The sequence below is a fragment of the Triplophysa rosa genome, linkage group LG8 (genome assembly GCF_024868665.1).
Source record: "Triplophysa rosa linkage group LG8, Trosa_1v2, whole genome shotgun sequence".
Lineage (NCBI taxonomy): Eukaryota > Metazoa > Chordata > Actinopteri > Cypriniformes > Nemacheilidae > Triplophysa > Triplophysa rosa.
This window is the reverse complement of record NC_079897.1, coordinates 18,777,272-18,800,880: the sequence shown is the minus strand read 5'-3', so window position 1 is coordinate 18,800,880 and position 23,609 is coordinate 18,777,272. Positions and strand designations below refer to the sequence as shown.

Sequence of the window (23,609 nt, the reverse complement as noted above, 5' to 3'; positions counted from 1 at the left end):
AAGGTTTTCTACTATAACATTTTCATTTGTCACTTTTTAATCTTCAAGCATGTGCTATTGACATGGTTGATAAAGGCCTGCCCATTCAGGAGGGTCCGCCTCCTTACCCTGGAGCCCCGCCCCCTGGTCTATCGGGTCTTCATTATGGGGAAGCATCGGGTGGTGGGGGAAGTGTTCCTCACTATGCGGAGGCTGACATCATCAGTCTACAAGGAGTTACTGGAAACAATACGTATGCAGTCCCTGCTCTCTCAGCCACTCCCACTGACTGCCCGCCACTGCCTGAGTTGCCACGGGAACGGCTTATATTCAAAGAAAAGTTGGGAGAAGGCCAATTTGGCGAGGTACAGCTTTGGCTTAGACAAACATTCTCAAATGACTAAGCCTCTTCTACCTTAAGGAATTCTTCATTCATTATTGTATAGCTAAAAGTAAACTTATATTCCCTTTATACCTGACTATTCATTGTGTGCCACTGTTTAGGTACATTTGTGCGAGATTGAAAACCCACAGGACCTGTCAAACCTGGAGTTCCCATTTAATGTCAGGAAAGGGCGCCCTCTGCTGGTGGCTGTGAAGATTCTGAGGCCAGATGCCTCTAAAAATGCCAGGTGATTTTACTGTACTAGTGGCACAGATGTAATTACATTGTTTGGTTTAAATATTTAACACATAACGAGTTCATTTGCAGACATTTTCATTTTTTTTTTTTATTGTGCATTCCAAGTCATTTAAATCAAACTGCAGTTGGGTTGTTTTGATTGAAGTATTAATAACAAAAACAAAACGGCTAACTAACACAATAAAACACGATACAACAATAAATAAATATGAAGTTGGCATCCTAAACATTGATTTCAATCTTTGACATGCCTTAACTCTGTCAATATTAAAGATACAGTATCAAGGTTATATCGTTTTTTACACTATGTAGAATTATTTTATGTAGAAAACAGTAAAACACTTTCACAGACAGGGTCACAACCAATGAGACTTGCTTAAATACTTTTTAAAAGTGTAAAGCAATAGCAGCTTCTAATGTTCTGCCGTTTCCCTTTCTCTCCCTCATTCTTACCATGCTCTTCCTTCAACAGAAATGACTTTCTAAAGGAGGTAAAGATCTTATCTCGCCTGAAGGATTCAAACATCATCCGTCTGCTCGGTGTGTGCGTGAGCAGCGATCCACTCTGTATGGTCACAGAATACATGGAGAGCGGGGACCTCAATCAATACCTCTCCCAGAGAGCACTGCTGGACAAGACAGGACCTTCACATGACACACCCACCGTCAGGTACACAAATCAAACAATGTACTGATAATATCCCATTATTGTACAAAGGCATTTCTAACATAAAGGCTGAATCGCTGTGTCTCAGTTACCCAGCTTTGATCTCCATGGCGAGTCAGATCGCATCAGGGATGAAGTTCTTAGCGTCCCTGAACTTCGTGCACCGGGACCTGGCCACGCGGAACTGCCTGGTGGGGGGAGAGAGAGGCGACGGGGAGGACCGAGGAGGGGAGCGTCAGATAAAGATAGCTGACTTCGGCATGAGCAGGAACCTCTATGCTGGCGATTACTACAGGATACAGGGCAGAGCTGTGCTGCCCATTCGCTGGATGGCATGGGAGTGCATTCTCATGGTGAGATTACCAAATATCCAAAAAGGATCATTTCTGCAAATACACATATACAATTTACAAAAGTCGATCATTTTTGTTGTGTGTAGGGGAAGTTCACCACAGCCAGTGATGTATGGGCGTTTGGCGTGACGCTGTGGGAAATGCTGAGCGTGTGTCAGGAGCAGCCGTACAGTCACATGACCGACGAGCAAGTCATTGACAACGCAGGGGAGTTCTTCAGAGACCAGGGGAGACAGGTATGCATGCTTTTGAACACACACACACATCAACACTTATAAGACAAACACATACATAGTTTCACTGTCTCTCTCCATATCAGGTGTACCTGGCTCGCCCGGCCGTGTGCCCGCAGGGTTTGTACGAGCTGATGCTTAGCTGCTGGAACAGAGACTGTAAACTACGGCCTTCTTTTGCTTACATTCACTCCTTCCTCACCGAGGACGCTATGAACATGGTGTAAAAAGAGAGAGAGAGGAGAGCTGACACAGAGGATGGATGAAAGAATGTGTATGTGGACCACAGACTGGTGGTGTGTTTTTACGCAGACACGGCTAAGCACTCTTATGTAAATTAGTGTATGTTATGTTTGTGGGTTGAGGCGAAAAAAACCGCAGGTACGGTGCCCCTAAAAGACCCACTTTTCACCTCCTGAAAATCCTGAACTTTTAAAGCAACGTTTTATCCCATTATTATCATGTTTCCACTTGCTGTGCCCCCACTGTTAGTTATTGCACCATCATTCCACATTATTTGGTTTCACAGAGATTTCTTGTGTGACTTTCTTTCTTCCGCAGAACACAAAAGAAGATATTTTGAAGAACGTTGTTAACTGGCCCCCACTCGCTTGATTTGGTTTTGTGTCCATACAGTAGAAGTGAATGGAAGCCGGAGCTTTCTTTCAAAATATCTTCCGCGTTCTGCGGAAGAAAGTAAGTCATAAAGGTTTGAAATGGCAAGAAGGGGAGTAAATGACGACAGAATTTTCATTTTTGGGTGAACTATCCCTTTAAGCTTCAAAGTGAAACATGGACGTTCTGAGGTCATGTTTTTGGACAGAAAACATATTCAGTTGATTTTGGGATAAAATGTTGCTTGTCATCTGAACCTTAAATTCTGATTCTCTGAACTTACAGCTAATGAATCTGTTTCTTCATTCCCTGAACACTGAATAGATTTCTAAACATAATCATTGTAACTGGTGGAGGGTTTTGTAGCTATAGGTGACAGGCAGCACAACAGTAGCTCTACAAACTATCCATTTACTCAATTAAATGGGCAAAATGTTACATGGTATACAATGACAGAAATTGTGATTTTTTTTACTTGCATTTAAAATAATTACAGTGAATACTAACAGTCTAACTTTGCTACCATTTATGGTGATGGCCAGTTTTCATGGCTTTGGTGGAGGGTTGTTTGCATACTGGAAATGAGCTCTTATTAAAATAAGAAATACTCGCATATCGGTTTTTAATCCGTGATATAAAATTGTTGTTTTGAATCATTGCAAGAATAGAATATCTTACAACATGTCCTAACCAGACCTGAAGCTAACCATCTGTACCCCAAGCAGTGTGAAATGATCCAGAATTCAGTGTCACAGAACTGTACATTTATTTACATTTAACTGAATGTTGAATGGGTGAATGCACGTGTTGGATTCAGTGTGAGCAGATATATTGCTTGTGACTGGAAGCTCTAGGTTAGGACACACTGTTATGAGGCATCATAACCATTCTGACACTTTCAGAGTTAATGCAGCCACTGTGGCAAACTGAGGACATATTTAAAGTGTGTGAACAGAGAAGAGGACTTCTAAGTGTACTGTAACTATGTGCAAATGTCTGACTGACTTACCTATCACATGGCTCTGTTTAGATTGACATTTGTGGCTCCACCCCTGTCTTGTCACCACACAAATGGTCTCTTACTAGTAATCAAGGTCATCTGACTAACTAGGTGTAAATGTAATGGTTGGGTAGTCATGACTAAAATGAAGATGACTGCAGAAAGTCAAGTAATTTTGTGGACTGACTTGAACTAAACTTCATGAGTAGATCCTAAACTTGAATACGAGAACATTCTTGGTTCAACTGGAGTTTGGATGCAGATGTCTGAATGCCAGATATCGTATCTTTGGATGTATTTGAAAGGACTCGTATTCTAAGCTTACAAAAGCATAAGTATGTAGAGAGAGAGAGCGAGAGAGAGAGAGAGAGAGAGGGAAAGCAACATGTAATGTTATATATGTTAAATAGTAATCAATGTCACCCAATGCCCTTGATTTACTATGTAAACTCATATGGCACATGCAGAGAAACTCTGAAGTGATGCCTGGGTGCACATCTTAAAGTTACAGTACATCATTTCTACATCTTAAAGTTACAGTACATCATTTCTGCAACTGGCTGGTTGTTGGTGTTAAAACAGTAAGTGTTATGAGTTACAAGTTATTGAGGGTATCGTGCCTCTGTGTAAATATTGTCCATGCACTTTCAAACCTCAAGAATTCTGAAAGACTCGGTGGTGTTGTACCTTTAAAACAGTTTATAGAGACTGGTGTGTGAAGTCTCAGTAAAAAGGTGGGTGTGTAGGAGGTTGAGAAGCCACATAAGTAAGCCCTATATTTACTGTAAAGTACTCGAGAATGTGATTCACAAATGGTTATGTTAATATGCCGACTATGCTTACTGAATGACCTTGAACCTTCTTTGGTACACTGAAGCCCTAAACTAAACTTTATATTTTTATAAACATAGCATCCGGTGTGTTCTGTCCTCAGCTATGTGGCCTATTCGTGTTTCTTAAAAAATGTAAATAATTCATGGGACATAATTTTCTTCATTAGTATTTGGTATCTGTTGTTAATCGGGTTTGTCTGTCTCTGTATTAGACTTTCTGCTTGTGTTAGTCAATGCCTGTCTTGTCTATTTTTGTAGGCATTTTAATAAATCTTTTCAAATAATATTAAAATCAGGTGCTTGTTTTTCGATTTGCACAAATGTATGGATGCTGTGAAATGATCTACTAAAGATGAACAAATCAAATTGTGTTTGAGTGCAAACACTGCACACATATAAGACAAGTTATTGATTACAGCACAGACAGTAGTTTATTGTTTGTTAAATATAACATACAATCATATGTATGTGTCTCCGACTGGATATATAATCAATGGTTTAAAGGTGGAAACATCTATACCTCCGTTGAACATTAAGGCAAATGTTTAGTAAGGAGCTTTCATGCATAGAAACAAACAGACAAGCACTACATTCTAATGAAAACAAATATCATAAAAGATTTTACATTTTGAAAACCATTAATATCAGAAAGTATCTGATGGTACATCACAGTGATATCACTGAAACACAACACAGCTTGAATTTAGATATTAGTTTGATTCAGTGAGAAAGGTGCTCTTATAGGCACTTTGTAAGGCTGCATAGGTTACACTAAAGAACTAAAATAAAACGAAAATGAAAAGATTAACTTCAGTCTTCTGCACCCACTGGAAAATGATGAGATCAGTTTCCGTGGCCACAGAGACAAGTCTGTGGCCAGCGTTGAAAACCTAACCTACTTCTCTTCTTCTTTTTCCCGTTTGTTCATAAAAAAAAAACAATTGTATTATTTACGAACATCCCACCCCCTCGCTCACTTTTCAACATGCTGTAAAAATCCCTTTACACACCACAGAGACTGAAGTGTAACTAAAGCCCTTCCTAACAATAAAGTATGTCAGTATTATTTGATTCTATAGAAAAATATCTTTAGCCAGTTACCTTCTATAGTATATTTTCATCACATCAATGAACATCTAAGCAGCTAGTCACATAGAGGTTTAAATGGCAAGAAGATAGCGTAACATTGTTAGGTCTTGACTTTGGAAAGATCTGGATATGTAAGGCAGCATGCACATGCGCCATGGGTTCAGTAATGCACTTAAGGTGAACTGTCATGCATTTGACAGAAACTGAGCGGAATCTACAGGCATGTGGACAGAAATATAAAAACTATTCACAATTGAAAAAACGATATTGTTGTGTACTCCTGCTTCCCTATTTACCAATAAAGCATTCTTCTAACTAACTTATAAAATGATTACATAAAGTTACTTCACATAAAATCACATTATACACAAAACTGAGTGTAAAATCAAACGTTAGATAATGGTGAACTACAACAAGCTAACTAAAATGACATTGACGTTCCAGGTTCAGTATAAACACAGGCATGCATTCATGCACACAAAGACAGAAAGATCAACATCACAGCTGTTTAAGGCTCCGATTTGCTCTCCACGAACTTCATTAACCCATACGGGCTAAGGCACCCTGGAAAAAAGAGAATGACACCAGATTTACTGTATGTTGAGTAGAAGCAGGTGTGAATGTGCTTTAAGTGCGTTTCTAGTACAAAAGCATGCATTAAGGTGTTCATACTGACAGAAATGTGCAATTAAATGCAGATAAATAATGCTACATATTGTTATACTGGAGTATATTGTATATACAGCTGCGGAAAAAAAAACACATTTCAAAAAGTCAAAATTATTGTCCGTTTTTATTATTTATAGGTATGTAAAAATGATAATTTTTGTTTTATTTTGTGAACTACTTACAATATTGCTCACAAATTTCAAATACAAATATTTTTTCTATTTGCATTTATTTGCAGAATATGAAAACTGGGGAAACAGGTCAAAATAACAGAAAAGACGCAGAAAGCAAGTTCATATTCACTTTTAAGCAATAGGACAGTAATATTTCTACATGTATTTAGAAAAAGTTCAAAACTTATTTTTATGTGATAACGTGTTTTCATGTGTCTTATCATGCTGTGAGTCTTTCACATTGCTGTTGGATGACTTTATGTCACTCCTGAGGTTTGATTGTGTTAAAATTCAACAAACACTGGACTGGAGTGGCCACAATACATCTAGAAATGCTGAGTAAATTAAAATGTGGAATGGTCTCTTAATTTGTTTCCACGGCTATATATATATATATATAAATGAAAACGATTAGAAAATGAACATTGTGGAAATCATGACTTGATTATTTAAAATTACATTTGACTGTGTTCTTGTATAAAATAAAAATTTTGAACCTACTTGGTTACAATTTCTGTTTAAAATGATGTTTTTTCAGATAGTTTTCCACAGTCCATTTCAATTGACAAATTACATGTTTTAATATTTTAATTGTAATGAGGGTTGATGACAGTTAAATGTGCAGCGATGCAATGCTACAACAACCAATGAGAATGCAGACAAAAGCTCATGTATCCCACCCCAGCTGAATAAGGCATTCTGGCAGGACTACCTGCTAGCTATCAATAGTACCAACAAGTAGACGTGTGGTCACCTGTGAGATGTTAACTCCGGTCAGTTTCTCCACCGCGATCGGCAGGCGAGTCATAATTTCCAGTATTTCTCCGGTCAGCTTAGCCACACCCACTTCTGACCCTCCGCTGGACACCATGGTGACCTTCTGGGCAGCAGAGAGTGGCCTGCTGATCTCCTCTGCCATCTAGAGGAGTGGAGGACAATCCGTACTTTAACATCATTGACCCATCTCCCCTTATCACTGATCTTACTGACTAATTGATGGACTAACCAGTGGGAGTTTCTCCAGCAGCATATCCACCATAGCTCCCTCTTTGTACTCTTTAAAAGCTTCTGCCTTTTTGACCATCTGCTCAGCCTCAGCACGACCCTTCGCCTCCAGAGCAAAGGCCTCTGCCTCTCCCTTCATCTGAGAGAGAAAAAAAGACACAAAAGGAAGATATATTCAAGGTGAATGGTGTGTGGTTCTTTTAAGAACAGTAACATTCAATGTCACCAGACTCACTCTGATGGATTCTGCCTCAGCTTCTGCCTCCATGATCAACTGAAGTCTGTCAGATGAGAAAGGATGAGAGGAAAACTATGAGATTCCTAATGCTTTGGACCTCACTTTACTGCATGTGTTTTCTGTTGCACGTGCTGTTCTCACCGCTCTGCCTCTGCGAGCTTCTCGACACGGTATCGCTCAGCCTCGGCCGGTTTCCTGACCCTGGCTTCCAGTTCTTTTTCCCTGCGGGTGATCTCCTGCTCCTGCAAGGTGATCTGCTGCGTACGCTCCACAACCTGAACCTGCATCTTCTCCTCTTCGATACGCTGCTTTGTTTTAGCCACCTATTGGGTAAAAAAAGGGTAAAGCAGATGTGAACAGGGAACAAATCACACACGCTGTTCAATGTCAAGTGTTTCAATTCAAAGTGATATCCGGTGTGTTGCCGCAAATGTAGAAACCAAACGTTAAATTAATTGTTGCAGTTGGTTAGGACCAGAATTTACATTACAAAGACTGCTTCCTGATTTATTGCATTGCATCTGTGTAGGACGTCATTAATACCTGAAGCTGATAGGCCATTTCAGACTCTGCCTTCTTAGTGTTGACCTCAATGTCGTAGGCTGCTTTCTTCAGCTCAAAGTCTCGCTGGGCTTTAGCCATCTCAATCTCATTCTTGTACTGAGCAGAGATCTTCTCCTGCATGGCATAAGCCTCCTACACATACAAACACATACGTTTAGTTTTGGTCAAAACCATTTAACACCAACACGATGTAAAAGAGTTTGAAACATCTGACCCTCATGACAGCATCTCTCTTGAACTGAGCTTCGCCGATACGAGCGTCTTTTTGCACCTGAGCGGTACGGGCTTTACCCAGCGACACAAGATAATTCTGTGCGAGAGTACAGGGTGGTTTTTAACTTCAGTATATGTATAAATATTCACGTGTGTTAGGGAGTGTGTGAGGAGCTCAAATACTCACCTGATCGTCATGAACATCCTTGAGTGTGTAGCTGACCACACCAATCCCCATGTTGACCAGGTCAGAGGAGGCGACCTTAAATACATGCTCGGAAAACTTTTTACGGTCCTGGTAGATCTCCTACAGAGCGAAGAAAAAGAGATAATGATAACGTGTCTTCTTGAAAAACACTTCATGACATTTCCAACTGCCTAAGCATTAACAAACAAGCTTTAAAGCATTCTAGTATTGACTGAGAGTCAGTGGTATCGCTCAGTACCTCCACAGTCAAGTGAGCAATGATGGCTCTCTGATGTCCCTCAAGTGTCTCCAGAGCGATATGAGATATCTCAGACTCGGACTTCCCCATAAACATTTGACAAGCTGCGGCCAACATTTCTTTATTCTGTCCCTGGATCTTCACCTGCAGAGGACACGGTAGTTCACAGACTGCAGTGCACACTTCAGATTTGTGTGTTTTTTGTGTGCATTACTAACCTGGGCAATGCCCGTCACTGAGATCGGAACTCCATGTCTGGTGTAGACCTTATCACTCTTCACATTCAGAGTCAGAGTATTGAGAGTTATCCTGGGAGAAAAAAACAATATAGTGAACAACTGGTAAACGAGAGTGAGGCAGATATAGCAGGTGTCAACAGAATGGTTCTAACTAGGGCTGCAGCTATCGATTATTTTAGTAATCGAGTATTCTACTGATTTTTCCATCGATTAATCGGGTATTCGGATAATAAGTACTTTTTCTTTATTAAAGAGCAATACTAAATATATAAGAGAAAATAAGACAGGTCTTTTAAAATGAACAACTAATTTGTTTCCTTTTTAGATAATTTTACATATTTATTGCTGAAATTGCATAAATTAATATCTGTGAAAACTAAACCCATTTAGTACATTCCATTGCCATATTACATTCAAAATGCATTGTAGGCCTAATACAAATGTATAAATAAGAAACATTAATAAAAATAGAAAGAATAATTTCAAAGGTAAACAACTAACTTCAGCTTATGCATGATGCATTTAGTTTATCTTTTACTATTAAATAGTAATATATTTGTCCACATAAAAATACCGAGTTAACCGGACTTTTATTTTGGCAGGTCGTCGGAAGACGCTTATTTTTTAGTGTGTTAGCTTCACTCAGTAAAATGTTCTGAAATAAACTCCCAGAGCAATTCTGGAAATGAAGTTCATGTCCTCATAAATTGCAGTTCATTCACTCAGACACGCAGAACAGCCAGATGGCATGTGTAAATAATATGATTCGGCATCAACTAACGTTAGTCCAAATCTAGTTTTATGGACTCAATGCAGCCGGAAAACAAGTTTCACTCGTAAAATAGACTAAAACTAAGTAAAATAGCAGTTCACCATTTCAATAAGTTTTCACTTATTTATCAGCATGAGAAATACGTGTGCGTGTGAACAGACTAAAATGCGTGTCTCGTGAGACTTGAGAGCCCTGTAACATGAATAGAGTTTAGCGGGCTGTGCGTTAGTAATAATGGTCCGTGGGGAAACGCAGTGCTCCTTGTGTACTGTAGTTAAATGGATTAAAAGAGGCTTCGAGGCAACAAAATTTGCCTCAAAGATTTTTTGTATTCGAATAACTCGAGTTACTAGAGGAATCGTTTCAGCCCTAGTTCTAACAATGCAGCAACTTAAACCATGTCCTAATAAAGCAATAAGCCCCGCGAAGCAGTGGGTTACAGTGCATTTTATAACAGCTAAAGCGAAGCGCCTAAAACCCTCTTAGCTGTTATAAAATGCACTGTAACCCACTGCTTCGCGGGGCTTATTGCTTTTATAAACCGGTTATTCCATATGCGTAGCAAGGTTTCATAAAATAAAGCAAATAAAGAGATATTTAGGATATGTATTGCGGCTCAACCAATCAGAATCAAGGACCAGAACTGATCGTTTTATAACATGTTTTATGGTCTACTCAAGGTTTCAACTGCTGTGTTGTCTTACTCTAAACTCACCGTTTACATAAGTTAAGAAAGGCTTACTTATACTGTAGTTGTCTCTGCATGTAATGCTAAAATAGGATTTATTGATTTGTCAGCACTAGTTTTAGCAAAAAACACACAGCATTTTTAACAAACAACAATACAGAATGAAGTTTTGGACCAATGATATTGCCAACAAAATGCATCAAAATGACCAAATCTGATGTTCGTGGGTAAGACGAGATTTCCTGAAATATAAAAGGAATAGTTCACCAAAAAAAAAATTCTGTCATCATTTATTCACCCTCGTGTGGTTTTAAAACTGTATTTGAATCTTTCTTCTGTGGAACACAAAAGAAGATACTTGAAGAAATGTCTAGTGGTTTCAATGGGGTCCAATATTGTTTGGTTACGAAGACGAAGAAGAAGTGCTCTCGTGAACGCGCCATACACTGACAAGACAGAGGAGAATATATCGATTAAAGTCTTGTTTTTCGCACATAAAGCATTCTCATCGCTTCAAAAAAATTCAATTTAGCCACTATGCGTGGATGGACCAATTTAACGATGTCTTTAGTACTTTTCTGGACCTTGGCAAAAATGGACACCATGATGTCTATGAGGAGGCCTGGAAATCTCTCGGATGTCACCTAAATATCTCTATTTGTGCTCCGAAGATGCCGGAAGTTCTCTAAACATGTTTAACGTCATGTGGGTGAGTAAAAAAATCACACAAAGTTGATTTTTGGGTGAAATTCCCCTTCAAGCTTCCACAAGCCATAACATAAGATTGCAATGTTCTCAAACCTAAAGCCAGACGTGCAAATACTTTCATATTAGGGAAAAACTACCTTTGGAAAAGTAAATCTAACTTGGAACACGAGACACTTTAGCCAATCATATAATGGCAATGACTTCACTGTGTTTACATAATATACGTCTGTGTAGTGTGCATATTAATTTTATATGTATAAACACATAAACATACACATACATGTATACATATTTAGGAAATATTTACATGTATTTATTTATATTTAACTTAAATTTGATATAAATGTTTATTAATTTGATATTTTCATTTTTTTCTTTAATATATGCATGTTTGTGTATGTTTTTAGTAATACAAAATTAATATGCACAGAACACAGACATATATTATGTAAACACAAACTTTTATTCTTGATGCGATTAATCGTGATGAATCATTTGACAGCCCTATTTATACATATGTATACAACATATTGAAGACTAGCACACAGGCTGTCGATTCATTAAAAGTGAATGTTATTCAGCGTAGTGAAGCCTCTTCTCCATTAATGTCCATTAAAACCGGCCGCCGGTCTCCCTCTCTGCATACTGCCAGCTGTTACGCTGCTTTTAGCCATGATTGTCGGCTTAGCCTTCAGTGGCTTTGGCACAGGATTGACCTTACAGCTGTGACTCTTGACATATAGTAACAGATCGTATATGTAGTGCAGTGGAGAGGGAAGGAGGTGGACATCTGAACACAGCTGTTGTCCATTTTCGACACTTTGAGTGAATCATATACTGTACAAATTCATTTGCACATATCTACAAAATGGAATGGAAGTATTTCTTTAGGATTGAGACAGAGTATAGGGGAATGTAAACCTTGGACTCTCCTAACAGAGCTGCTTTTGTTCTTACTACGATCAATTATGAGGCCTGTAACCCCCCAGTCAATTTTGTAATTACATTACAAACTTACACTGCTGCACATAGTTAAACAAAACTTATCGTGCACACAAACACGTGTTCAAACTTGGTCTGTCTTTCGTATTTCAATACATACCGCTGGATTTGTTGAATGCAGGGTAAAACAAACACTCTTCCTCCAGCAATCATCAGAGGAGGGGAGCGGCCGCAGCCTGAAACACACACAAAGAGAGCGAGATTTTGCTAGCTTGCTGGTATAAACAGCGATATTTAACCAAAGAGCACAGCAGTAAGGAACTTAATGGTAATCCTTGAATCCACCGATGTTATGAGCACGATTGATAAAACAAAGCAATGCCTTGGATTTCATTCAGAAACACCACATAACCACTTCCTGTCTCTGCGTGTCTACAACAGCGCCGGTCGACTGTTTACAAAGCCACCCATTCCTCAGTGTGACAGAGACACAATGGACCTGGTGACTTATTTCCTGCCCTCGGCACAACATAACTTGACTACATTAACCTTGTTGTATTAAATGTGAGTTTTTCCTGTTCATTAAAAGTGATCTTAATGTGTAATATGTACGTGCACAAAATATCAATCATTTCTATGAACTTTGTGTCTATTTTGACCTGCCATATGGATACAAGTCACATGAATACAACCGGTTCTGCACTTCAATACCATTGCATAGATAAAAGCAGCCAAAGAATGTGGTCTGTACAACACCATTGATCCCCACAATCAGTAAAGATTACTTGTCAAATTTACTGCAATAGTAGGAATCTGTAATGAAATAATATTCTGTTCTTTTCTCTATGTCTGAGTAAATGTAGGCTATACATCTTTGAGTTAAAGCTGCTCTATATGTCTGTGTGGTAATGCAGAACAGCTGCAGCATACCTGAGACCACCATCGCCTCATTGGGACCACAAGTGTAGAACATCTTAAATTAGCTCTGAGGATAGAAAGCAGCAGTATGTAAAAGCCTCCAGTCACTAGATCAAGCAATAAACACAAATACAGCGCAATATAATCTCAGTGGTTCAGTGGAATGTTGGTTGAATGTTTATATGTTCTGGTAAACCTCTGTTAGTTAAATTTGTGTAAATCTATTCTTGAGTGCTATGCTGCGAATCTACTACATACAACTTCGTTCTGTCTGTAATTTATGCAATTGAAGTATTTACTTCTGACTTGTCTAAATAAGAGATATACAAGAAATCTGCATAGTAGTGCCGTGTAAGAAATCAGTTTGTAGTTAAAACTCGTATATTAAAGCAATAATCCCCAAGAAGCAGTGGGTTACTGAGGTATTTTATAACGGCTTAGAACTCCGCCCAGCCGATCAGAATCAAGGACCAGAACTGACCGTTTTATAATGTACATTACAACTTACAGCAATTTTAACTTACCACTGAACCGCTGATCATGTAACGAACAATTGATGTATTTTTAGAGACGTACCTTTAAACGTTTGTAAGATATAATTTGAGATCATTTAACTAGTATTGTAAGAATACATTATTATACGGTAAACTATTTAAATCAACAAGAATGTCATAACGTAATGAGTTAACGTTACTTAGACTCGCTACTAATCCATAATTCATCTTACTTAATTTTCCTAATAAAACCCTAGATCCGAAAGCATAACTACTAACCATGAAAACATTTGCTCTTAAAAGTTTTATTTTATAGTTTGAAGAACAAACTTATTTATTTTGCAACAGAACAGGAAGTGCTCGGCTATCGCTTAGCAACAACTAAGCCACATTTGATTTCGCACGACTAAAGTTTATTTTGGTGCTGAGAACCACAAGTTCGCATACTCCGTAATATTTGAAATAAACATGTATGTCCTTACCGATTGCAGATACTTGTTAAAATGAAGTAAACAGAAGTGGACTGTCTCACGCTTGTCAGAGGCAGGAAAAGCTCGTCTATCGTAAGCACGCAATGTTGGCCACGCCCATTCAAAGACTTCTCAAAACTCCCGTGGCTCAAATCTCATTGAGCTGCCTACCTAGACAACAACCTTGTGTACTAGAATCGAGTGTGTCTTCCCAAAATGCGGTCTAGGTCTATGTTTTGAGACACTTACCGTGAAAAGTAGTGAGGGAAGACTGCTCTCTGCTGGAGACTGAGGATCAAGACACTTTTTTGCTCCATTCTTACAATTTAGTTATTTAAAATGTATGACTAAATATTAATTTAGTATTTATTTGAATATGAATATAAAACACTATTATGACGTCTGGCACATGGCGAAAGATAAACAGAGAAGTTAGCCAAATGGACCTCTGTGATCAACCACATTCAAGACATTCACACACATTCTAACCCAGCGTTCCCTATGTGTCAACATGAACAAAGGTTGTCTAAGAACCGTAGCAAGTGGTTTCAACCAGGTGTGTAACCTCAATGTGTTGTTTTACTTAAACACTCATTGGGGCACGTTGTGTTAATCCTCCAATATGTGTTGTATCAGTAACATTTCCCCCAAGGTTCGAGAGCACCGATAGCCTACATAATGTCCTGATAAACAAGAGAGTTCTTTCAGATGTGGAACTGAGCCCACATTACCAGACATCAACTGGAGTCATTTCACAAAGTTATCTTGAACTTTGCACCCAAAAATGTTGTCTTCCTCTTCATCGGAATGCTGTGCAGGTAGCTACGTCTTCTCTCTCAGAACTGAAAATCAAACCAGTTTGGGGCTGTTCTAACTAAAACACCTGAAGTGAAGTGCCTTTCAGTTAAAGTTTAGAGATGGGTAGTGGTGGGGTAGAGGTGGGTAGTAACGCGCTACATTTACTTCGTTACATTTACTTGAGTAACATTTTGGAAAATATGTACTTTTTAAGTAACATTAAAAGTGTGTACTTTTACTCTTACTTGAGTAAATTTCTAATAGAAAATCTGTACTTTTACTTCGTTACATAACTTACATTGCGTGACGTTCCTTCATTTTAAAAATGCTTTTTAAAACGCGTTGTTTATTTCAAGGTTGTCGTCTCTTTTTACGGGCATTCCCGAGTGATCGATTATTTTGAGTCGATTCTTTTGAAAGCATTAATTGAACAATGGGCAAAACCATTTGAATAGGCTAATGAATCAGTTCAAATGATTTGTTCAGTTCGCAGCACGATCTGAATCATCTGAAGCAGGATTACTCACTCTTCGCAGCGCGAAATTTAAGAACACGCAGAACACAAAGAGCGTTGGATGAAGTGGATATTATGATAAATGCACGCCATATGCGCGCACCCGCGCGACCTGTTCGTCAGACACAGCAACATGCGCGTTACCTGTCAGACACAGAGACGTGGGCTTGTAGAAATATACATTTGAAGAACAGAAGGAAGAAAACGTGTTGATGGGCGTGTGGTTCACTGTTTACTGTTTGTTTACAAGCAAAAGCGTTTCACAACACACGTACGTGACACAACACGAGAAAACATGAGCTTTGTTCAAAAATGTGTATTTCATTTAAGAGAGCACTGCAGATGTTCTAGATCATCTTAGGAAATGCTCTGAGTTTAGTTTATGCTTTAGTTTGACATGGTCTATTATTCTAAATAAGTTGTGTAAACTACATTGACATCAGGACTAGATGAAATTTACAGAAATGCTTGTCTCTTCTGTGTTTGTCTATTCTTTAGTCTCTCTAGTATATTGCAAAGATATCTGCTTATGATAATTAAAAATATTGATTAAAATGTAATATTAAAATATTTGCATTAATATTAATTTTATGTAGTAGGCCTATATAATCAGATACAAAGTAACTAAGTAACTAGCAGAATGTTACTGTACTTGAGTAGTTTTTTCATTGCACACTTTTTTACTTTTACTCAAGTAGTTTATAAAATAGTGACTTTTACTTTTACTTGAGTAACAATTTCTCTAGTTACTTGTACTTTTATTTGAGTAAAGATTTTGGCTACTCTACCCACCTCTGAGTATAAGTATAGTATAGCTACTAGTTCTATCGTCTACAGACACGTAATCTTAAAAAACACGTAAGTAATTTTTGTCTTTGTGCTCCAATTCGTGTGCATGCGATTTTATGTTTTTATCAGCTCTGCAGCCGCGCATCCATGCACGTAACGAGTGATGCTGGCTCCGCCTTCACACAATGACGCTATACCGGGGAGGGGGCGTGGCCAGCTCGAAATGCATTTTCAAGTCCACATTGAATTTTGCAACACCCAACGCGCTGTGTGTAAATGAAAACGCAATCCCAAATGTTCGACCTGTTAATGTTAATGCATTTAGGGAAAATAACATTTGAATTTTCATTTTGCTACAGTTTTACTTGACTATCTTAAACATATATAATCAATCCGGGGAATGCATTTTCATTTTCATTTTGCAACTTAAAGAGCGTTAAAATACCCATTTAAATAACATATTAAAACTAGTGTAGAAACTGACAAATGTAATTGATATAATTGCACATATGTTATTTAAAATGTATATTTAAATACACAATTGCATTGTCGTTTTACGTATTGCATTTCAAATTGAAAATAGCAACTAATATGCTCCCATATAAACGCCGTCTAAGTAGCTCATTTCTCAACTGACTAATAGACTCACACACGTTTTTTGCTATTGCTTTCTAATCTTCTCATTGAATGTGTTGAAAAAGTTTTGTCCAGCTTTAACAGTATAACTCCCACCTTCTTACATTTGATTGGCCAATGGCCTCCTTATTTTGACATTGAGGTCCACTGCTAGACCGCTGAGGAAAAAAGTTGGCAGCACCAAAATACAGGCATTTATTTCACAAATTTAATTACACACCACAGAAACAAATGGCGGGCCGCGACTGCGACCCTGTGTGAGAAAATGGATGTGTGGCTTGAGAAAACAGTCAACTGAGTCTCACGGCGAATGCGTGAGAGTTGGCAGCCTTGATATATCTGCTGTGTGCAAACAAGCTTTTGCTTTTATGTCATTCCACAGCTCTACTCTTGATCCGTCAGTTTTTCTGAAGTCTGTACTGTTTTAGACAAGATACTAGTGTGATTTAGTTTACCAATGACATCAGCTAAGGGGCGGGGCTTGTGCTTATGGTTCTTAAAGAGCCGTTGGAATCGATTCTCAACACCTTGGAATCGATTTTTTTTTTGGAATCGATTCCCAGCCCTTTTTTATTTTTTTATTCATTTTCAAGTATTACACTTATAATTAACCACAATAAAAAATAAAGATAAATAAAAGTAATAATAAAATAAAAAATAAATAAATAAAACATACAGACTTGCCAGGGTTAACAAAAAATAAGGTAATAAAATTACATCTTAAGAAGACACAAAGTTGAATACTTCGGATAGTTTCCACATATTCATCTAGGTCAACTTTGAACAACGAAAATAGAGGTTTCGAGCCAATAAAATTTGTTGATGCGTGTGCGTGTTCTGTGTGTGGAGTGTTTTGTGTGTGGGTGTGTCTGTGGGTGTGTCTGTCTTCTGTGTTTTCAACCTTTTCTTGTTTTTGCAGGTACAACTTTGATTGTTTTGCTTGTAGTCAATGTGTCTCATGTGCAGCTGCTTTGTAACAATGAAAATTGTAAAAGCGCTATATAAATAAAGTTGAGTTGAGAGTTGAGTTTATGAATGTGAAATTTAGCTAACAAAAGACATAAATGAATTATGTAAAATTCTCTTGTATTTTCTATTGAATGGTCAAACAATCCAAAGAAAGCATATTTAAAACAAAATGTAAAGTCACTTATAAAATAAGATTGGATAAACACTAAAAAGTGTGACCAAAATGTTTTGGAGTAGGTGCATTGACAAAACAAATGAATGAAGTCTTCTTCATCAGATTGACAAAACTGTAGTTCACTTTTTCAAAGAGTCAACCAAAAGACCAGTGCGGCGCGCCTCGCGTTTTCGAACAGAAGAGGCGCGTTCTGTGAAAGGAGAGACTGCTTGCTTGCGAGACGCGCCACTCGCTTAACGTCACGTGACTCCTGCTCTGTGCTGCTGCAGCTCGTGCTGAATGGAACAGACGTACGTCACTTCATAACTGTAGGGTCCGTTCCCGACGGAACTAAATTTATTCTAGAGCTTCTTTTTCACTCTATTCTACTTAAAGGGCCGTAACAAATTACATCGACGGTCGGGTTCGGCCCGCGGGCCGCCAATTGAATAGCCCGGGACTAGTGTGTGCAAACCCCGCCCCTTACTACTCAGCCTCGTTCTGGAGACAGTCCAGGAATATAAAGCCTTTGTCCGGCTTTTCCTACTTATTGCTGAGCCGTACTGTTACTTTTCCGATTTATTAGAGAACTTCTTGCACATTTTGTAACAATGAGGGAGATTGTTCACATTCAGGCCGGTCAGTGCGGAAACCAAATTGGTGCCAAGGTAAGTACGAATTCGTAATTTGTAAATTGCATTTACGAATAAAAACTCAGAATACAACAATGAAGCAAGTATGAGGATGTTCCTTTAAATGCAAAACATGAAGATATGATTTAAACTCATATAGAAAGATTGAGACTTTTTCGTTTCTGAATACAGTATAACCTTAAGATTTATTTGGACTTGCATCGATATTACTAATGTATTATATGATAGCAACATTTGGGCAGTTTTGTAGCCCTCCTTTGGTTCTGCACTTACGGGATCTTTTATTGCAGTGTCTATCTCCTTTTGCTTATATGTATCTTTTATTCACGCAAAGCATTCTCCTCTTGTTTCCAGCTAACGTTAACGTTATTTGTTCAAGGCGATCGCATATTGCGATCTTTAAACAGCTCAAAATTTCAGACATAAATCTCTTTGTCTGTAAATCAGTACGATGTGTGAAGGGATTCACTGGGGAAAGGGGGTTTGTCCTCTTTCTTTCTCTCTCTGTCATTCTTTGCAATGCACCGGGGTGTGGCGGATCTGATCTCTCGCAGTAATTACCGTGACCACCCGTTATCAGTGTCACAAGCCCTTTAAACAGTTGTCAGGGATCAGCGCGCAAGTCATGACACGTGGCACTTATTTTTACTACATACATTAACATCAAAATCATAATCTGAAACAATCTTAAACAAGTATGTCCTGCCTTTTGTTCGATATTCAACTCTTGTGGCAATGTGCAGTTATTGAGCGCTATGTTGGAGTTGTCAGGCGGAGGATGGAAAGGGTGGGGTGGCGAACGACAAAGAAAAATAGTTCGATTCATAGTCAATAGGTTCATCTGTCCTTGTGAAATCTTAGTCACTTAAATTACATTGTGTTGGTGTGTTTTATTTATTAGGTCATTGTTATATTCGCTTTAAGATTACGTTTGTATTGACAAAAATTGCTCAAATTTGCCCACCACACCCATGGCTCCATTATAGCACATGCAATTTTTTTAAAGATCTATGAGATTCATGAATAATTGGGTTAAATCATCCTCTTTTTATAAGGCTTGTCTTTTAAATGACGAGTTCTTGAGTGTCTGAATTCAGATGATGTCTGGGTGGGGATGGGAAGCCACTCACCAATGAATTTAATTGATCTAACAGCTGCTACCCATTGCCTGTATGATAGAGATATAAATGAAATATGAATAAGTGATGACTATATGATATGTTCATGAAAAACCCTTTGTGTCAAATTGAATTCCTACAATTATTTAACTGACCAAATCCATTCGTTTAGGATAATCGTCTTATTGTTAAAAAAGGTGAAAAGGGTGAAGCTGAATTATTATATATGTGTCAGCATATATGCGCTTTGTGATGATGATGATGACACAGCAAAAAAGTAGGTTGCTCTGACTAAAAGTTTTTGATATGCGTGAGTGTCAGAACAGGGTCACAGCAGGGCTTTGCCAGTCTGTGTCTTCCAGTATATTGGCCTCATTCCTTCAAAGCAATTCTTTTCAGTATATTCCAAGAACAATCTTTTCTTTCTCCTTTCACTTTTACCCGCTCCTTAGTTTTGTCTCTTACTCTGCTTCTTGGATTAAGGTCACTTGGAGTGTAATTATTTAAACATCCATATAAGAGGATGCTTTTTGCTTCAGATTAAGGGCTTCCTCCGAGATAAAACTCTCGTCATCCAGATTACAGATTATTGGTAGATTAGTGAACATGTTTTTTCTCCAAAATACTCAAGATGTGCTTTATAAACTACATTTACAAAACCAGAATATATCAGAAGATATTTGTATTGTATAGGTACGAAATGGTTTAATTTATCTGTGTTGTTGGTTTGCAGTTTTGGGAGGTAATCAGTGATGAACATGGGATCGACCCAACAGGGACCTACCATGGAGACAGTGACCTGCAGCTGGACAGAATCAGTGTCTATTACAATGAAGCTACAGGTACTTTCCATAAATTCACACATACATAATTTGTATAGCTCTACACTTGTATAACTTTATTTGCTTTGAATTTCTTATTGGTCTTGTACATTGAGCGGGTATCTTTTTTTCTGTCTCTTTCTCTGTCGTGGAGGTGGTAAATATGTGCCAAGAGCTATTCTAGTAGATCTGGAGCCTGGCACTATGGACTCTGTGCGTTCAGGACCCTTTGGACAGATCTTCAGACCAGATAACTTTGTATTTGGTGAGTGACGGAGTATGGCAGGACTGACCCAAGGACGTTTTCAATTAAACAAGCAAAGCAAATAAATATAGGTAACAGATGTGAAATGTCTTACCTTGCACACCATCTGATGTTTGTGTTATCCCACAGGACAAAGTGGAGCTGGTAATAACTGGGCCAAGGGCCACTACACAGAGGGGGCGGAACTTGTAGATTCCGTTCTGGATGTGGTTCGCAAGGAGTCCGAGAGCTGCGACTGCCTGCAGGGCTTCCATCTCACTCACTCCCTGGGTGGAGGCACTGGGTCAGGCATGGGCACCCTCCTTATAAGCAAAATCCGTGAAGAGTATCCAGATCGCATAATGAATACCTTCAGCGTGGTGCCTTCCCCGAAAGTCTCTGACACCGTAGTTGAGCCTTACAATGCAACACTGTCAGTCCATCAGCTGGTTGAGAACACAGATGAAACCTACTGCATAGACAATGAAGCCTTGTACGATATCTGCTTCCGCACCCTTAAACTCACCACCCCCACGTATGGCGACCTCAACCATCTGGTCTCAGCCACCATGAGCGGTGTCACAACCTGCTTGCGCTTCCCCGGCCAACTAAATGCTGACCTGCGCAAACTAGCTGTTAACATGGTGCCTTTCCCCCGTCTGCACTTCTTCATGCCTGGCTTTGCTCCTCTGACCAGCAGAGGCAGTCAGCAGTACCGCGCTCTCACCGTGCCCGAGCTCACGCAGCAAGTGTTTGACGCCAAGAACATGATGGCAGCCTGCGACCCGAGACACGGTCGCTACCTGACTGTCGCCGCTGTGTTCCGTGGACGCATGTCTATGAAGGAAGTTGACGAGCAGATGCTGAATGTCCAGAACAAGAACAGCAGCTACTTTGTGGAATGGATCCCAAACAACGTCAAAACCGCCGTCTGCGACATTCCACCAAGGGGTCTCAAAATGGCCGTCACCTTTATCGGCAACAGCACTGCCATTCAGGAACTCTTCAAGCGTATCTCTGAGCAGTTCACGGCCATGTTCAGGCGTAAGGCTTTCTTGCATTGGTACACAGGAGAGGGAATGGATGAGATGGAGTTCACAGAGGCGGAGAGCAACATGAATGACCTGGTGTCTGAATATCAGCAGTACCAGGATGCCACCGCTGAAGAGGAAGGGGAGTTTGAGGAAGAGGCAGATGAGGATGCCTAAACAGGAAATGAAGAAGGGCTGGGAGAAAGAGAAGGGAGGTGTTTGGGGAAGGGGTAGTGTGTTCAAGTTTGAATAAATGTAGCAAAACGTAATGAAACAACGTTTAGTGTCTCAGTCAGATGACGTAGAAATTAGCACTACAAAAGGGGCCAAAAATAACCAGAGGTATGAAGAAAGATTGTTCTTGACCATGGAATGGGTGAAAAAAAGTGCTTACTGTTACAGTTCACTTGCTTTTTGTGTTGGTTTATTTAACATTCTGATGTCATCAGTTCAACCCCAGCTAGCACACTTACGTCTGTAAGATGTCTGCTGGAGATCTGGAAAAGATCTGCTGTGTAAAAACATCCGCTAAACATAGAAAGAGCAGTTTTACATCCATTCTAAATCATAAACATCTTCTAGATGTCTATATGACATCTGATAGCAGTCATTTTAGAGACGTATTGTCAAATAGACGTCTGCCAGATTGAGTATGCTATTAGGGACAGAGAAGAATAAAATAACAAACGTCCAGTTATTCAAAAGCATGTGATATCAGCTTTGTGTTTGACTATAGGTCAAAAACAATCTAGATCATGTAAGAACAAAAGTGATGGAGGGAAACTATCCAGTGAATGAGAATTGTTGGTATAATTCGGATTACTGTAGATGGAGTCAGGGAGGAAAACTAGAAAGACTTTTTTTATTTTATGTTTGCAAAGAACTCAAGTCACATTATGTTACTATTTTGCACTAGAACAAGGCACTCTGTGAGAATTGCACTTCAACGTGACCTACTGAGGTCGCATTGCAGTATTTAGAGAAATGTTTTGAAAGACAAAAGTATGTTTTGCTAAAGATGAAGGAAAGACAAAGAAAGGGACTGAAAGAAAGCCAAGATTCAGAATAACTGTGTTACTGAATCTTTACCTCACTTGGACGTCAGCCAATGTCTATAGGAGGAAATATGTTGAATGACATGGGTGACAATAGAAAGTATTTTTAGATTATGAAGAATTGAGGGATTTAGCATGTTGAATTGATTGTTAGTGCAAATATTAAATTTATGGACTCCGTTCATATATGAACGGTCCCATATATGAGCCCATACTGTGTTTCTTCATTTTTTATGTATTTAAAATGTGTTAATGTCCCTTGCGGATTTTTTTTATTTCCTGTTGGAAAAACTGAGCCTCTGGATAAAACCAAAATAAAAATGAAAACAGTTTCGTAAAAAAACAGCCTGGTTTTGTTTTCTGTTGTGTCATATATCCTGGTAGGGCCAATTTTTAAATATTAAGTCATGTCAATAAATATAATTAATTAAACATAAATATTATATACAATAGGATGCAGTTATTGAATTGCCCACAAGTAGGTGTGCAACTACATGAATTTTCCCTTGGCCTCATCATTTAACACATAATTTACATCACAGCACAGTACAATACAATAGAAAACTTGACGAAGAGCTGAGAGAATAAATTATTTTGTGTTTGAGATGTAGTCTTATGTGAAATTAGATAGAATGTCAACACAAAACGACACAAAGAATAACATATGCAATTTAAAATATATAAAACATGATTAAATATAGTAACTACTATAATGTGTGAAATAGTAATGTTATATAAAATTACAGTTAAAGATTTAAGACTTTAACATTACTGTAACTCATAAATTCCTACACAGCACAAGGCAGCAGAGAGCCAGGAACGGGGAAAACTTTGGCCAAAAGGGGGAGTGCTATTACTCAAACAACCAAACAGCAC

General features: G+C 38.7%; 3 protein-coding genes across 6 annotated transcripts in view; 2 read left to right on the top strand and 1 right to left on the bottom strand.

The window, feature by feature from the left end:
- The window catches only part of ddr1 (discoidin domain receptor tyrosine kinase 1), a 39,566-nt gene extending 34,539 nt beyond the window's left edge, over nucleotides 1-5,027 (top strand). For all 3 annotated transcript variants that reach the window (XM_057340832.1, XM_057340833.1, XM_057340831.1), the window contains 6 exons: nucleotides 49-344; nucleotides 484-611; nucleotides 1,095-1,292; nucleotides 1,378-1,642; nucleotides 1,729-1,878; nucleotides 1,962-5,027. In XM_057340832.1, coding sequence (XP_057196815.1) covers nucleotides 49-344; nucleotides 484-611; nucleotides 1,095-1,292; nucleotides 1,378-1,642; nucleotides 1,729-1,878; nucleotides 1,962-2,102 — 1,178 coding nt within the window. In that variant the 3' untranslated portion in view covers nucleotides 2,103-5,027. The remainder of the gene's footprint in view (nucleotides 1-48; nucleotides 345-483; nucleotides 612-1,094; nucleotides 1,293-1,377; nucleotides 1,643-1,728; nucleotides 1,879-1,961) is intronic.
- On the bottom strand, nucleotides 2,102-20,867 carry flot1b (flotillin 1b). 2 transcript variants are annotated; one of them, XM_057340887.1, is made up of 13 exons: nucleotides 20,763-20,867; nucleotides 13,000-13,054; nucleotides 12,230-12,305; nucleotides 8,939-9,029; nucleotides 8,721-8,864; nucleotides 8,462-8,581; nucleotides 8,276-8,371; nucleotides 8,041-8,193; nucleotides 7,639-7,820; nucleotides 7,495-7,540; nucleotides 7,261-7,398; nucleotides 7,009-7,173; nucleotides 2,102-5,976 (listed from the first exon to the last, which is right to left on the bottom strand). In XM_057340887.1, exons 2-13 carry the CDS (start codon nucleotides 13,040-13,042, stop codon nucleotides 5,953-5,955), a joined length of 1,278 nt encoding a protein of 425 aa, XP_057196870.1. In that variant the 5' UTR covers nucleotides 13,043-13,054; nucleotides 20,763-20,867; the 3' UTR covers nucleotides 2,102-5,952. The 2 variants fall into 2 exon arrangements, with proteins under 2 accessions (XP_057196870.1, XP_057196869.1); XM_057340886.1 differs by lacking the exon at nucleotides 20,763-20,867 and adding an exon at nucleotides 13,964-14,086.
- Nucleotides 18,003-23,069, top strand: tubb5 (tubulin, beta 5). The gene is made up of 4 exons (XM_057340885.1): nucleotides 18,003-18,479; nucleotides 20,316-20,424; nucleotides 20,558-20,668; nucleotides 20,798-23,069. Exons 1-4 carry the CDS (start codon nucleotides 18,423-18,425, stop codon nucleotides 21,853-21,855), a joined length of 1,335 nt encoding a protein of 444 aa, XP_057196868.1. The 5' UTR covers nucleotides 18,003-18,422; the 3' UTR covers nucleotides 21,856-23,069.
- Nucleotides 23,070-23,609: the final 540 nt, after the last annotated feature.